The following is a 16,870-nucleotide window of genomic DNA, read 5'->3' as shown; positions in this document are numbered from 1 at the left end:
ACTCTCCACAGGCGCGCCCCTTTATCAGTCAAAATCCGATCCCTTGATAAAGCCAAGCAATTACACCGATATTGTCCATGCATCAGAATCCTAGTCTTTACTTTTTCAAACTAGAGAACTAAATAAATACAAGATTAGAAAACAAATTGTTGTATTCGACTCATTTATTTTTCTTGTCTCTAGATCATTCTCGGCAACAGCGAAAACCGAGACTTGTCACTTTCAATAAGGTTTAAAAATGTAACAAGGACTAAAAATGTTCCTTTTATTACTACAATATCCTGTTCTCTTCGTTTGAAGCAATCAGGACTAGAGTGCATTGCACACTGGGCCAGGAGCAGAATTTAGCCAGACAAAACCTCTAGCGCTTTAGGAGTGCATTTTTTTCGGGTTGGTGTCAAAGGAGACTTATCTTGAATTTGTTTGTTCTTCAATTTGATGATAAAAGTTAGTTGGAAATTTCGCCGCATAGGTGGCGCTGCGATGCAAACTTTTTTGTTTTGCGTCCTAGAGCTTTTGCGTCTTCGGCAATGTTTTAGAACATGTAAAAATACGACAAGTTGTCGAAGACACCAAAGTTCTAGGACTTCATATAACAAAGTTATGGTAAAAAATGTGTAAATCACTTAAATTTTACGTTTTTTCTACTTTTTACTTCAAAATCGTAAAATGTTTCATTTTAACAACCATGCGTCGCTTAATTTCAATAACATGCATATACCGTAAGAAAAAAAAACCTTATTATTATATAAATATTTGAATTTTGGAACAAATTATTGTAAAAATATGATAATTTTTAACATAACTTAACTCAAAAAGTTGCAATTTTTTGCAAAAACTTATTAATGATCCCAAATACGCTATATTTCATCTACCAAATGTAAAAGTTTGCCGGATGTTTATTTTGATATATTCGAGATATCTGAATTCAAAATAACCACCTTTTTCATATAAATAGAATAGACTTATTATTAATTTTATCATTGTACTGCAAGATTGTTGACACATTGCGTCAGTCAAGTTTTATTAATCAAATACATTTTATTAGTCAGGTGTTACAGTATCTAGATATTTTCATATTGTTGTGTGGCTCTTATGTCATCTCCAGCAACTGTCTAATAAGAACTTCGCTATGGCCTGCTATTATTCATATTATACATCCTGTTATGACCGCGTCGAGACAGTTCTCTCTGACATAAATCATAATTTACAAATCACTAGTATCAATCAATTGATTAACAAATCTTAACTGACGCAATGTGTCAAAAATCTTGTAGAATAATGATAAAATTAATAATAAGTCCATTCTATTTATATGAAGAGATGGTTATTTTGATTTAAGATATCTCAAATATATCAAAATATACATCTGGAAAACTTTGACATTTGGTAGATGAAATATAGCGTATTTCGGTACATTGATAAGTTTTTGCAAAAACTTGCAACTTTTTGAGTAAAGTCATGTTAAAAATTATGATGTTTTTACAATAATTTGTTCAAAAATTCAAATATTTATATAATAATAAGATTTTTTTCATATAGCACATGCATGTCATCAAAATTAAACGACGCACGGTTGTTAAAATAAAACATTTTACGATTTTGACGTAAAAAGTAGAAAAAACGTAAAATTTAAGTGATTTACACATTTTTTACCATAACTTTGTTATTTGAAGTCCTAGAACTTTGGTGTCTTCGACAACTTGTCGTATTTTTACACGTTCTATAACATTGCCGAAGACGCAAAAGCTCTAGGACGCAAAACAAAAAAGTTTGCATCGCAGCGCCACCTATGCGGCGAAATTTCCAACTAACTTTTATCATCAAATTGAAGAACAAACAAATTCAAGATAAGTCTCCTTTGACAGCAACTCGAAAAAATGCACTCCTAAAGCGCTAGAGGTTTTGTCTGGCTAAATTCTGCTCCTGGCCCAGTGTGCATTGGTAGATCTTTACCCCATAACGCACCACGAAAAGGTGATCTACCCGCATTAGGGGTCATCATTCGTGGAATTACTATATGAATTACTATATGAGGAACTCTGAGTGTGTTTTTAAGGAATCCTTGCAAAAATATTTAACAGACACATGATACAATATATTTTTCTTTTGAAAAATAATATACAAGAATTCTTTAATTTACATTTAAAATAATAGAAATATTTGCTAAAATTTCTGGACGGTTATTTACAGAAATTTCCGTGAATATACCAGAAGGAGTCACTGATAACTGTCTGAACTTTTGAAATTTAAATATCAACCGAAAAAAAAAATTAGGAATAAAATACTTGTGCAATTCTTGGAAGGATCTCCCTTTTGGCTACACCCATGGAACACAAGTATTGCATATAGAGAAACTGGGATCGAATCCCATCCCTGAAATTATCACGTATGACGTTAAGGTTATAATGACGACTTCCTTCGTAGTTAAGCCGTTAATCCCGAGATAAACTAGCTCAGGGGTTCAAATCTCATAAAAAGAAAAAAAAATGTGGTGGAACAGGAATCTCCGAATCTGATCTAGCATACGTAATCTTCACGAATGGAAGAGAAAAAGACGCTATAAGATTTTAGCACTAATAAAACAGGCAAAGCAGCGTTGTTTGCGTCTCTAACTGATAAGTTATTATATTCCATCTATTTTGACAGCATCTACAGTTTTGTTCAAAAAAAAAAAAAAAGAAAACAAGATTAATTGCACCCAAAATGTCTTAGACGCCTTATTGAATTACGTGGCCAAACGTGGACATTTCTTAAACCCCTACACCCTACAGTCAGTGACATAAATTAGTAACCAAATGCTGATTTTCCATACAAAATGCTCAAATTTGGGGTGCTGTATTTCAGCTTCTGGTATACCGAATTAGCTGAAGTTTGGATGACGAACTAAAAATAACTTGAAATGTTGCCTGTAAGGGAATCATTACGCTGCAGTCATTTTGCATAGAGTTTCAGAGGGTTGTTCAAAGACAAAAGTTAGTAACCAAGAGAGTTTTTAATTTAATTCGAAAACGGTAAGTCGTGGAAAGTTCGTGTGTTCTGCAAATTTGTGTGACTTCTGAAACTAAACAACTTTGTGGAACAGACCAACAATCCACAACTTACCGTTTTTGAATTAAATTAAAAAGTCTCTTGGTTATTTACTTTTGTCTTAGAACAGCTCTCTGAAACTCTATGTAAAATGACTGCAGCGTAATAATTCCTTTACAGGCAAAACTTCAAGTTATTTGTAGCTCGTCATCCGAATTTCAGCCAAATCGGACTACCAGACGCTGTGATACAGCACCCCAAGCTTGGGCATTTTGTATGAAAAAACAGCATTTTGTTACTAAATTATGTCACTGACTGTATCTCAAATGTGCATGTCCCCTTTTTTCTTCTAAAAAATCAGGATTTTGTCAAAGTTTTAACAAGATCAAAATAGTGTGGAACATTGCGTACAACGGATGTTTGCAAAGAAGACCTGTTCAACATAGAATTGAGTGGGCAAGAAACATTTGAGATTTCCGACTCAACTCAAAACAAATGTTGAATGTTTTATGATGGTTTGAATACTATTCAAGTAATAGACTTTCACTCAAAAAACTAAAAATTGATTGAGATTCGTAACATTTATGAATTTGTTCTACAATAGTTATCAACATTGTAGAAAAAAAGCAAAACTTACTTTTAGAGTTTTGGTTACCGTAAAACGGGGTAACTTTGATAGTTTTTTTCGAAGAAAACTTCAATATTTATGCATTCTGTTTCAAAGAATTACAATTTATATTTTTACAACAAGTACTGACATCCTAGCTATCGATTGCACTTGATAGATTGCCAAAAGATTTATTCTGAATGGATATATTACTTATCATGTAATCAAAAGTCGGTTTTCTGTTTTGGGGTAACTTTATAATGGAGTATAAATCGAACAAAATTGAATGAATTACGGAACATTTATAGGGTGTTGCATACCTCTAAGCGTTTAACGCTATATGAAAATTTCTGACTTAGATTACAAAAATGGTCCCAGTTTGTAAAAATGGTTTTCGCTAAGAGATTTGAGACTGATTTCATGTTCTACTATAACTAGGTTGTCAAGGATAATTGATGAACTCATTATGACTTCATCAAATAGTGATCGTAGAACAGATCGTTTGTAAGCGTTGCAAAAATGTTAAAATCCTATAATTTTTTAATATTTGCATATAAATCCTCAAATGCACTTAGTTCCAACGAAAATAGTTTTGACATGAAGTGTCATACTAATACTCTTTACTTTTGAATTTGTTTTGATTAACATTTCCCTGGAGACATCCTTTTATGAATGATTTGAAAAAATCTTTAAAGAGTTCCTTGAGTTTAAAAAAAATTAAGGCGGAATTCCAGGAAAAGTTTTGAATTCTTGAAGATGCTCTAAAAGGGAATGATGGATGAAGTCATATGGAAGAATACAAAACACCATCCATAGAAATATTATGCGTTCGCCGCTAATACCCATCCCTGAATCCTGAATCCCGGGTTAGTTTTCCTTAAGTTCGAATGGACTATTTTCTTCATATCTAACTTATAAGATTGAATGCACTTTCAAATCATTTGATAAACATTCTTGTGTTTCGTAAAAATTTAAACAAAATCCTTATTTTGTTCACTCCCAAACAAATATTGTTTATCAAAGTAAAGAAGTAGGGGGATTAGGGTTATAATGAACACACGGGCGAAATGGACACCCCCTTTATCTTTGAGAATATGCATACTTAATTAAAACTTCATACTCTGCATAACTTCTGTATTGCGTTTGAAATGTTTGACGGTAGAAAAGTTTATTTTTTGCTTCAATTGTCCTTTAAAATTTGACGTTTTTCTCAGCTTTAAATTGGCATATAAGCAAGGTGATTGAAGAATCTATTTTTTGAGCAAATTAACGAACTGAAAGACGTTCTTTTTAATTATTATCATTGAGGGAGAGCCCTTTCACATATCGGAACGATTGACAGTCATTGAATATGTTGGAATCACTAAATTCACGCAAATGTTCATTTTGCCCCGATACCTTTTAACCAGCCTTGTTTTCGACCCAATATTCTCTCTCGTTTTTCTTACATATCGTCCCCTTAATGCTACAACTAGATAACTCGAAAATCAAAATTTTGCGATGTGCAACTTTGAAAGTATGACCGTTTAACAAGGTGATGGTTAATCGCAGAGATTATGATTGAAAAATAATCTTTAACTTGTATATTTTGAATCACACGCTTAAGACCTGTGGATATTTTGCAGATCTAATTAAGAAAACTGTTTTGACAAATTGAAGTCAAAAATTTCAAATTTCGAGTTATCTAGTTGTAGCATCAAGGGGACGATATGATATAATTTTTATTACCATGAGTGAATGTACCACTTCGTACTAACATCAAACTTGAAAACTAGCCGGGGGTAAATTAAAAACATTGCCATTTTATGGTCTTAAAAAGAACATTTGCTTAACGTGTCCATGATGCCCCTAATTCCCCTCCTTAGAAATTTATCGTTAGATTTTTTGGTTCAAGTGTTTCGAAGCCGGATTCCTATCCTTGAAAATAATTTTTTAGTCATCTATGTATTTTGGAGCCGATTTGAACCCTAGTGCGGCAAAAGTTCGAGTCATACGAAAATAACTGGAAATACATCCGGCGGATTGATTCAGTGAGCGCGAAATCCGTACATTACCCTGAATGCATTCAGTGATCGAATGGCGAACGCGCTCTTTCGTGTCTCTTATTTCAGAGCGGATTGGTTCTCCCCCGCTCCATGGTATTTTGATTGTCGGTTTATCTCAATCGTTAGCGATTCGTCGGGATTGCGCTCACCCTAGTAGCGTTCGGCTGTCACTGAACATTCGGTGGCAGCAGATACTTTGCTATTTTTTATCACTAGCGTTCGAGTGAGTGAGTGAATTTTCCCATGCTTGACTATGATATAATTTTGTTATACATTCATAGCTGAAATTCTGTTTCAGTTATAACAAGATTTTTATAACCTTTTGTAACATGATGTCTTATAAAATGAATAGTTACACGTTCTGACATAATCTTGACATGATGCATTGGAAAAACAATACGTCATATCTGATTTTCAGGAGATAGTTATATCTCAATATGATATATTTGTGATATAACTTTGATATGATCTGCTAGTCGGGATGATATACCTTGGAATTTGATGGTTCAAATATATGGTATGATTATTCGACCATACGGACTGTTCATTTTATAAGGTGGACACCTTAATTATGCAGAATCTTTCTTACTTATCAATGAAATCGTAACCTGTGTGATTTTCTGTGCATCGTTCAACTACTATTCTATGTTATAAAAATATAAGATCTTACAAAATGCTTCTGGTTGAAGAACTAAATAGTTTTTCCAAAAACTCAAAAAAAAAACTGTTCTTCAAAGTTAAACCTTTTTTTGCATAACAAAAATCCACATTTTTATGAACAAATTGTATTTTGATATTCTTTACTATTCTTCTAAAGGTAGAGCTTTGAAAAACAACAAACAATATTTCACCAATCTCTGACACTAGGTCACTCTAGTGATTAATTCATTTATGGTGAAATTTTCAAAATTTTGCAAAATCTCATAATTTTTAAGACATATACGCATATCTACCGATCTGCAGTAATATGTAAACTTTTTTCTCCAAGTATTTCGATCGGTAATCTTAAATAACATATTTTAGAAATAGTACATGGAAAATAAATTCGATTTTATTACAGCAATGTTGCCAATTTTGACGATTTTCATTGTGCATTAACATTGTCTTCTGAAAATATCGCATTTTGTACTTTAAATATGATGTGTGACGCAAAAATTCTCGCGCTAACTATTTAAAAAAAAAAACGCTTGTAGATCGCCGTAGCTACTTCAAATCGTTTCGGTGTCTTCTGCGCGGTCATGCCTTGGACAATCAGAAATAATCGCGCAGAAGGCACCAAAACGATTTGAAGTACCTGCGGCGATCTACAAGCATTTTAAGAAGTTTTCAAGATCGCCGTGCAATGCACAGTATGATGTGGGGACTAAATAAGCAACTCTTTGAAGGCGTAGGTTATATTTCATATAAATACTATACTCCCGTGCAAAAGTTTGGGCTCACCCTCTGAAAAAACATACATAAGTGTTGTGTCTGGATTTACACATCTTATTTAAACTCTCTATGACTCATTCGAAAGGCATTGAGTTAATTTTACTTCGTAATTTTTTTATTTGTTTCATGAATTTTTACTTGAAGTTATGACTTTTCAAAGTTGTGACTTCAAAAGATCTATTGTGCCTAATGCTCTTAAGTGAAACGTATATTTACGTAAAAAGACACCACCCAGTTCAACTGCAGACAATCAGACTTATGAAAAAAAAAAAAAAAAAAATCACGCGTTTTTTTTCAAACGGTAAAAATTTAGAATAAAAATCAGGTTACCTTATAACCAAAGTTCAAAAAAATCCTTGCAAAAAATATATATCAAGTATACTCAAGTATGTCAATATCTAGTCGTTGACGTACATACCTAACTACTGTCAGCCCTGTTTACCATTCACAGTTTCAATCATTCTTACCGGGTATTCCTTCTTCGCAATTCTCCATGATGTCCACCAGCATCAAATTCTCGTAGTTTCTTTGACCGTACTCAATAATGGGATCGTCACGCCGTAGGAATTTCCAAGCTCGTTCCCGATTCACACTTCCCGAGTTGTTGTTCCTGCTGCAATTGGTGCGATTCCTATCACGACGATTGCCATCAACGGCCGGTGCACCGTCTTCCTCGTCGAACTTTATGCCCAGTCCCTGTTCAAGAATTGAGGCGCCACTTTCGAGCTTCTTGAAATTGTCGATGAACTCGGAGCCACTTAGTGTCGAGTACCACGAAGACGAATACCCCACAAACCAGTGTAATAACTGACGCCCAATGTGATCAGTTATCGGATCCGACAGTGCATCGACCATGGCGCAGTTTGTCGTCTTGAAGTTCTACACTGCACGGTTGCAATGAATGGGTGTCAATTAGTTTGCCTTCGTATTACAATTAGCTTGCACTACCACTTAACCATGCGTTGTTGACAAAATGCTCCCTCTTTTTTTCAATTGCGAACTGATCGTCACAGTGACACAGAATTACTATTTGAATCAATTCGCTTTCAGTGCTTATCTCCGCGTATCGTGGGTGTAGATTTGGTTCTGCGTTTACCCAATGTTTAGTCTTGGATTTACAGCAACGTCTGGATTCACGTGTTTACGTCACCAAGCTCGAAGTTTCTAAAATGATAAGAGAACAGAAGAAATTAACACACTGTTCATATATTCAGCTTTTGCATCGCTCAGTACAACTGCCTTGGTATACAAATGAGCAAGTACATGTGGTATGGATTCTTATCACACAATGGGTGGCATTAATTTAAATGTGTTTCATGTGCTATCTGGTTGCGCACTTTTGTTACTAATTTTAAATATCAGCTCGTCTGGTAATTGGAGATATTTCATTTGAACTATTTCTTTTCGGAAGATTTGAAAAAAAAACGAAAAAAATAAGCATTCGAAATCAGTTTAGTAATAACATTCTTAATCAATTCAATCGTCATTCCCCTTTTCCTTGTAGTATCTCACTCATGAATCGCCAAGAAAGCAATTACCTTGGATCGCCCCCCGTACCGGCCTTGCAACAATTGCATCAATTATTACGATGAAAGCCTTGCTTAACGCCACTAGCACTTACTACCGAGTTGGTGCTAAATTTTGCAAATTACCGATGAATAAGTAATATCCATTCGATCGTTTTTTATTGTCTCGGCTGTTTACCACTACAATCCTACTTAACCATATACTGCCGGCTTCTACCAATGACTGATACTAATCGTAATTGGTTGTTAGTCGTTCAGCCGTCGATGACTCGATGTTAGGGCGTTCCATCTGTTTGTTCTAGATTGTTTACTAAATGGTTACATTTTTTTAAACCACTCAAAATCGTCCAAAAAACCTTAGATTGTAACGACATATGTTTTTAGAAAATAACTTATAATTTAAATGTGTAAGGAATCACCCTACCCAATTTTAAACATTGTCAGCACATAACAGAACTATGCGCGCGTCAGTATGGGTTCGACGTGATTTCCGTATGATGATCGGATGTAGAACACTGTTGTTTTCCTACTAACAGTCGTGCGAAACACGTCTCCCACGATTGACTGCTGGGGTTCGACTACTTGCTTGCTCAGCATTTGGTGACTACTACCTCTGGAGACGTTCCGTCCGTTTATCATCACCATATAGGTTTGAATAGCGAATGAGCATGAATGATATTGGCAGCACAAAATTGAATATCATTCTTTCATTTTTTTCTGCGCTATCGTTCTTTACATGACATAGCTGTAGTCAGAAGATAGTAAATGATAATTTGAGGTACATGGATAGATTGACGTTTGATCATCATTTTTTGTACTAAACCGTTCTAATATCAGGGTGTGCTAAAAATTTTAACTCTCCAGCTGAAATCTGTTTAAGAGTTTTATCATAATAACTGACAAAAGATTTTTAAATGATCTTTTTTATTATAATTTAATGTTTGTTTTTAAGAGAACGTGGAACTTTCAATCTTTCTGGGTTTTGCTATTCCAGGATGAATAAAACAGGAGATGATTCGTTGCAGCAACACTAAATTTCTTCGCATGTTTTGAATCTCGGCAAGTCTGTGACTATGGGGATTGGACAATAATCGTAGTAAGGAAGAGCAGAACTTTCAAAATTTAAGTACCGAAAAAAAAAATATATTGATGAGGAATTATAGCTATAATTCGCACGAAGTATTCCGGCAAAACTCTAAAATTATGATAGGTCTCTGTCGGGGATTATTATGAGCAGTCATCGATATGGGAATTTTTCCAAACATACTGTGGTGATTAGTGGTTTCCTCTAGTTATTCTACTTTGAAGTTTTTCCAGTAATCTATGGATATACTAAGGATACCATAAAAAAAATCCTCTGATTGTACCAGGAGTTTAATTCCTCTAGAAATTTATCCACAGATTCAACCAGAAATTGCCTCGGGAAAAATATTTCAGGCATACCTTCAGGTAGCTTTCTTCCACAGATTCCTCTACAAATTATTCAGGCTTTCATCTACTTATTCCTTCAAAGATCAAGTAATTCTTCAGGGCTTACTCCAAGGCTGCCTCCAAGAATTCCTCCAGAGGTTTCTATAACAATTTCTTCAAAGATACCTTCAGGAATTCCTCTAAAAGTTAGTTCCAAGGATTCCATCTCGCATTACCCAGGAATCGCATCTCGAATTCTTTCAAATACTTCTCAAAGGATTCCTTAAGAAATTAATCATCAATAATTTCACCAGGACTTCTTTTAGGGATTCCTGCTAGGATTCCTCTTCAAGAAGTTGCTTTAGAACTTCGACAAGAAATTTCTTCAGCGATTCTTTCTAGTAATTTTTCTACAGATTCCTCCAGGGATTTATACACAAACCTCCCGAGGAATTTCTTCAGTGATTCATCGAATGCTTCCTTCAAGAATTCCATCAAAAAATCCTCCAAAGATTTATTTAAGAATTCCTACAGTGAAACTTCATTGCTCAAGAAATGCATTCCAAGAAAGTAATTTAGGAATTCCATCAAAAATTCCACCAAAAATTTCCACTAGAAGTTGCTCCTATCAAAAATCTTCAGGTAGCTTTCTTCCAGAGATTCCTCCAAAGATTCCTCTACAAATTATTCAGGATTTCATCTACTTATTCCTTCAAATATCAAGTAATTCTTCAGGGCTTGTTCTAAGGCTGCCTCTAAGAATTCCTCCAAAGATTGCTATAACCATTTCTTCAAAGATACCTTCAGGAATTCCTCTAAAAGTTAGTTCCAAGGATTCCATCTCGCATTACCCAGGCATCGCATCACGAATTCTTTCAGCTACTTATCAAGGCATTCCTTAAGAAATTCATCACCAATAATTCCTCCAAGAATTTCACTAGGACTTCTCTCAGGGTTTCTTCCTTAAATTCCACGATGAGTTGCTTCAAAACTTCCACAAGGAATTTCTTCATCGATTCTTTCTAGTAATTTTTCTACAGATTCCTCCAGGGATTTATACAAACACTTCCCGAGGAATTTCTTCAATGATTCATCCAATGCTTTTTTCAAGAATTCCACCAAAAAATCTTCCAAAAATTTGTTTAACCTTTCGGTCGTCGCGCGACTTTTTGTAACGCGAGTAGTCGCGCGTTGTACTTTGTACAACACCCTTGGTTTTGCGAATATCCCAGAAGTCTGTCCACTTAGAAAGATGACGTCTTCTGTAAAATTGTTCAGTAGCTCAAGGGCTATCATTATTTTAGCCAACAAATTCGGAATTTGGCCTCTAGGCGGCGCTAATGAGCATGAAACTTTTGTTGCGCAGATCTCAGGATCTGGAGTCTTCGGCAAAGTTTTTAGGTAACTCAAGGAATATTGTTTGGGCTAGTTGATTCAAAATGTTGCCACCAGGAGGCGCTAGTGAGCATAAAACATTTATTTTGCAAATATCTCAGGAGCCTGATCACTTAGAAAGATGGCATCCTCGGCAAAGTTGTTCAATAGCTCAAATTCTTTCTTTGTTTAATCCTTAAAGTTTGAGATTTTGTAAAATAATGATGATCCCTGAGCTTCTGAACAACTTTGCCGAAGGTGCCTGTCTAAAAAGTCAAGATCCTGCAGTATCCGCAAAACAAAAATTTCATGCTCACTAGCGCCGCATGGTGGCCTATTTCTTGGCTCAAATAAAGATAGCCCTTGAGCAACTGAACTACTTAGCCGAAGACACTATCTTTCTAAGTGGCTCCTGAGATATCTGCAAACAAAAAAATCATGCTAACTAGCGCCGCTTAGTGGCAAAATTTTGAATCAACTAGCTCGAACAATGATAGTCCTAAACTTACTAAACAACTTTGCCGAAGACAACATCCATCTAAATGGTCAAAATCCTGAAATATCTGCAAAACAAAAATAAAACTTCCATGCCCACTAGTGCGACCGAGCGGTCAAATTCCAAATTAAATGAGGTACCATCAGATAGCGCTCCACTTCCAGAACAACTTTACCGAAGACCCCATGTTTCGCAATTATTTGGATTTTGAGATATATCGATTTCAAGTTGTAGTTTATTTGAACCGCCCATGCCCATAACTGCATATTTGTAACATTCGACAAAAGTAGGCATTGAGTAAATGGAATACTAAGTGTGCATTTTATGGCAGTATGGGAGGAAACTAAAGTTTCTACAAATTACCAAGATTTCAAAATTGCTTATTTGAGGCTGATATTTTGTACAACTCATATCGCATACTAGGTGAATTGTCAGAAAATAATTCTGATAGAAATTTCATTGCTTCCACATTACGAGGCTCATTTATAATCTCAATGTGACTGTTATGCGGTTATAATTACCAATGTGACAAAACAACTTGGTATTTTTTTCGAATTTTTTAGAACAATCTCACAGATTTCAGTAAGTTGATCGAAAGTATTTATCATTTGATGACTCTACGTGGTATTAACTCCATTTTGTCAAAAATGTCGAATGTGACTGTTTTGCAGTTATGGCAGTATAGTGCGTTCATTATTATGCGACTTCCATGTACATTTGTTGATGGTACCGTATTATAAAGGGCCATACTGTACATAAAAACTGTCGAGTATTGTTCTTAAGAAGATTCTTGGGGAATACATTTTGGTTTGGTTTCGATAGATATCTTTGTTGCAAAATGATAGCATATAAATCACAACTGTTGTACAAAGTACAACAGTGCGACAGCCCGAAGGTTAAGAATTCCACCAAGAAACTTCATTGCTCAAGAAATACATTCCAAGAAAGTAATTTAGGAATTCAATCAAAAATTCCACCAAAAATTCCCACTGGGAATTGCTCCTATCAAAAATCTTCCAGTGAGTCTTCTAGTGATTTTCCTATTAAGGCTGATACAAATATTTATTTTCTTTTATGTCCGAGAGCACTTGGAAGGTATGAGGGGGAGGGGATAAAAATAAATAAGAAACAAAAGAATTAAAATGAAAAAAAAAAAAATTGGAATTTTTATTTTTAACGATAGTTGTTAAACTCTTTCTAATCGTCCTCTGGTTGATTATTTTACCGATTTTTTTACTTTAAAAATTAAAAAAAAACCTAACTGATGTCAAAAAAATGATGAATCTTTTTTTTTCTCCCCTTCAAAATTTTCAGATTTTTTAAGGGGGGGGGGGGGTGACACAAAAGAAAATTAATATTTGTATCAGCCTAATTACTCCAGAAAATCCTTCACCGATTTTCTCTACAAATTCCTTCAAACCTTCCTACAAAAATACATGCAAAATTTACCCCAGGAACTCTTACAATGATTCTACCCAGAATTTCTCCAAGGTTTCATGAAGGAGTTCCTCCAGGAAGCTTTAAGGGATTCTACGAGAAATACTGCAGAAGAATTCATCAAAATTTCCTACACGGGATATCACCAGGAATTCCTTTAGAGATTCCGTTTACAACTTGTTGAGAGGTTTCTCCTAGGGAATATTTAATAAATTGTTTTATAAATTTCACCAGTGTTTCCTTCAAAGATTCTTCAGGAGGAACTCTTGATAGACTCTCTGGATGATATGCTGGTGAACTCACAAATCACTGAAATCCTTTAAAGAAATTTCTGGTAAAGTCGCTGGAGGAATTCCTGAAAACCCTCAAGAATCCCTGGAAATAGTCCATGAGAAATTCCTTGAAAAAATCTAGATGAATCCCTTTAGGATTTCCGAGATTGATTTTTAAAGGAATTCTGGGAGGAATCCCTTGATGAATTCCGCGTGGAATCCTTTGAGAAATTCTAGAAGGAATCTCTTGGGTTATTCCGGTGATGAAATCCTCATAATAAATTTTAAGCAAAATCTCTGGAGGAATTCCCGACTACCCTCGAGAACCCTTGGAGATATTCCGGGAAGAATTCCGTGGGCTTCGTGGCCGTGCGGTTAGTGTCGTCAGGCAGTGATCGCATCGTGTCATGGGGTGTGGGTTTGATTCCCGCGCGTCAGCCATAGAAACTTTTCGTAAGGAATGTTACTCGGCTCTGCCACTGGAGCATGCTTGTCTGTTGTCTAGTGTTAAGTTACAGTCTGTGCAGCTAAATGGCTGAAAACGGTGTTCGTGTCTTTAAAAAAAGATTTTGTAAAGGATTAATTCCTCGAGGAATTTCGGGAGGTATTTCGATTAATTCCGTGCGAAATCCCTTTAGGTATTCCGGGAGGAATCGCTTAAGGAATTCCGGGAGGATTCCCTGTACTCCATGTCAGGAACGGCTCACAACAGCGTCTGTTCCCCATATCAGGGGTGGCTGATCGACGAGAGAATACGGACCGGAACAATCGAACAGCGACGAAAATGGACTAGCGATTGGAAACTCGGTACGTGGAACTGCAAATCTCTCAACTTCATCGGAAGCACACTCTCCGATGTACTGAAGATTCGTGGTTTCGGCATCGTAGCGCTGCAGGAAGTGTGCTGGACAGGTTCGATGGTGCGAACGTTTAGAGGTAATCATACCATCTACCAGAGCTGCGGCAACACACGTGAGCTGGGAACAGCTTTTCTAGTGATGGGTGATATGCAAAGGCGCGTGATCGGGTGGTGGCCGATCAACGAAAGAATGTGCAAGTTAAGAATCAACATTCTTTAACTTCAGCATATCAACGTGCATAGCCCACACTCCGGAAGCTCTGATGATGACAAGGACGCATTTTACGCGCAGCTCGAACGCGAGTACGACCGCTGCCGAAGCCACGACGTCAAGATCATCATAGGAGATTTGAACGCTCAGGTTGGCCAGGAGGAGGAGTTCAGACCGACGATTGAAAAGTTCAGCGCCCACCGGCTGACGAACGAGAACGGCCTACGACTGATAGATTTTGCCGCCTCCAAGAACATGGCCATTCGTAGCACCTATTTCCAGCACAGCCTCCCGTATCGGTACACCTGTAGATCACCTCAGCAGACAGAATCGCAAATCGACCACGTTTTGATCGATGGACGGCACTTCTCCGACGGCGCTAACATTGACTCCGACCACTACCTGGTGATGGTGAAGCTACGCCCAAATGTACGGTACCGCCGCCCGCCCCGGTACAATCTCGAGCGGCTGAAACAACCGGATGTCGCCAATGCGTACGCGCAGCATTTTGAGGCAGCGTTGTCGGATTAGGGCGAGTTCGATAGGGCCCCTCTTGCGGACTGCTGGAGGACAGTCAAAGCAGCCATTAACGACGCTGCCGAAAGCATTGTCGGATATGTGGAACGGAGCGCAAGAAACGATTGGTTCGACGAGGAGTGCCAGGAGGTTTTAGAGGAGAAGAATGCAGCGCGGGCTGCAATGCTGCAGCAGGGTACGCGGCAAAACGTGGAGCGATACAGACTGAAGCGGAAACAGCAAACCAGCCTATTCTGGGACAAAAAGCGCCGCCTGGAAAAGGTGGAACGCCAAGAGATGGAAGAAGCTCAACACATCCCGCAAAAGCTTCGTGCCGTGAGCTGAGATGTGCCGGGATAAGGATGGAAGCATCTTGACGGACGGACGCGAGGTGATCGAAAGGTGGAAGCAGCACTACGATGAACATCTGAATGACGCAGAGAACACAGGCACAAGGTGAGGACAGCGATGGCTACGTCAGCACAACGGAGAGTGGAAACCAACCAGCTCCCACGATGGGGGAAGTTAAGGATACCATTCAACAGCTCAAGAACAACAGGGTCGCTGGTAAGGATGGTATCGGAGCCGAACTCATCAAGGCCCGGACAGGTTGGCCGCTTGTCTGCATCGGCTGATAGTCAGAATCTGGGAAACGGAACAGCTACCGGAGGAGTGGAAGCAAGGCGTTATATGCCCTATCTACAAAAAGGGCGACAAACTGGAGTGTAAAAAAATCGTGCAATCACTATCGTAAACGCCGCCTACAAAGTGCTATCCCAGATTCTCTTCCATCGTCTATCACCTATAGCAAACGAGTTCATGGGAAGTTATCAAGCAGGTTTCATCGCCGGCCGCTCGACAACGGACCAGATCTTTTCCGTGCGGCAAATCCTCCAGAAATGCCGTGAGTACCAGGTCCCTACGCACCATCCGTTTATCGATTTCAAGGCGGCATACGACAGTATTAACCGTGTAGAGCTATGGAAGATCATGGACGATAACAGCTTTCCCGGGAAGCTCACAAGATTGATGGTTGAAATTGAAATGGTTAGATCCACCTCATAGTTCATGATACGTTATTTAATCATATCTGGTTTAAAAATCATTAATTGGTTATCGAAATTTAGGCCATCAAAAGGTATCAGCATATGAAATTCTGGAAGTGGCCCCGTAGGGTCCACACCCGAACCGATATCCGGTGACCATTTTTTGATGAAATTTTCTTGCATTTCCTCCATAAGTTTGTTGGCTCGAGAAATTCCCATCGAAATACAACCCTGATTTACGACCAGCAACCAGCAATCGTCACAATAGGTATTGTACAAAGCAGACGGTCCTAATGTTTACGTCTGGATCATTGTTTGCTGGACTTTGGCGATCACCACTGGTAGACGATAGGGATAGGTAATAGGCAGTCTGAAATGATATGTTTACGTGAGATTGAGTAGGTTTAGCAAAAAAGACTTGATTAGCATTGAGAAGAGTATGAAATCACATGTCGGACTAATGACGTCATTGTTCTCTTAAATTATTATATTTTAAGGATTTCGAATAACGAGGGAGAGTTTAGTTGCGAACATATCGTCGGGGATATAACACCGCCTTGGTAGAGCCATGTTGTTTATTTTCTGTTAATTTATAAAAATACATGTAGTG

The 16,870-nt window shown here is 37.3% G+C and overlaps 2 protein-coding genes across 4 annotated transcripts in view; one reads left to right on the top strand and one right to left on the bottom strand.

Moving 5' to 3' along the window:
• The window catches only part of LOC5574582 (transcription factor IIIB 90 kDa subunit), a 96,914-nt gene that overhangs the window by 37,736 nt on the left and 42,308 nt on the right, over positions 1-16,870 (top strand). The window lies entirely within an intron of this gene.
• Positions 1-16,870, bottom strand: part of LOC5574583 (BTB/POZ domain-containing protein 6-B) — a 44,088-nt gene that overhangs the window by 17,053 nt on the left and 10,165 nt on the right. The window contains exons 1-2 of one of the 3 annotated variants that reach the window (XM_021853760.1): positions 9,064-9,214; positions 7,581-8,277 (exon numbers count right to left, since the gene is read on the bottom strand). In XM_021853760.1, the coding sequence (XP_021709452.1) occupies positions 7,581-7,968 (388 nt within the window). In that variant the 5' untranslated portion in view covers positions 7,969-8,277; positions 9,064-9,214. Of the gene's footprint in view, positions 1-7,580; positions 8,278-8,651; positions 8,830-9,063; positions 9,215-16,870 lie in introns of those variants that run through there. The other 2 variants (XM_021853765.1, XM_021853752.1) reach the window with 2 other exon arrangements.

The sequence above is a fragment of the Aedes aegypti genome, chromosome 1 (assembly GCF_002204515.2).
Source record: "Aedes aegypti strain LVP_AGWG chromosome 1, AaegL5.0 Primary Assembly, whole genome shotgun sequence".
Taxonomy (NCBI): Eukaryota; Metazoa; Arthropoda; class Insecta; order Diptera; family Culicidae; genus Aedes; species Aedes aegypti.
The sequence above is the reverse complement of the archived record's forward strand: the minus strand, read 5'-3'. Positions and strand labels throughout refer to the sequence as shown.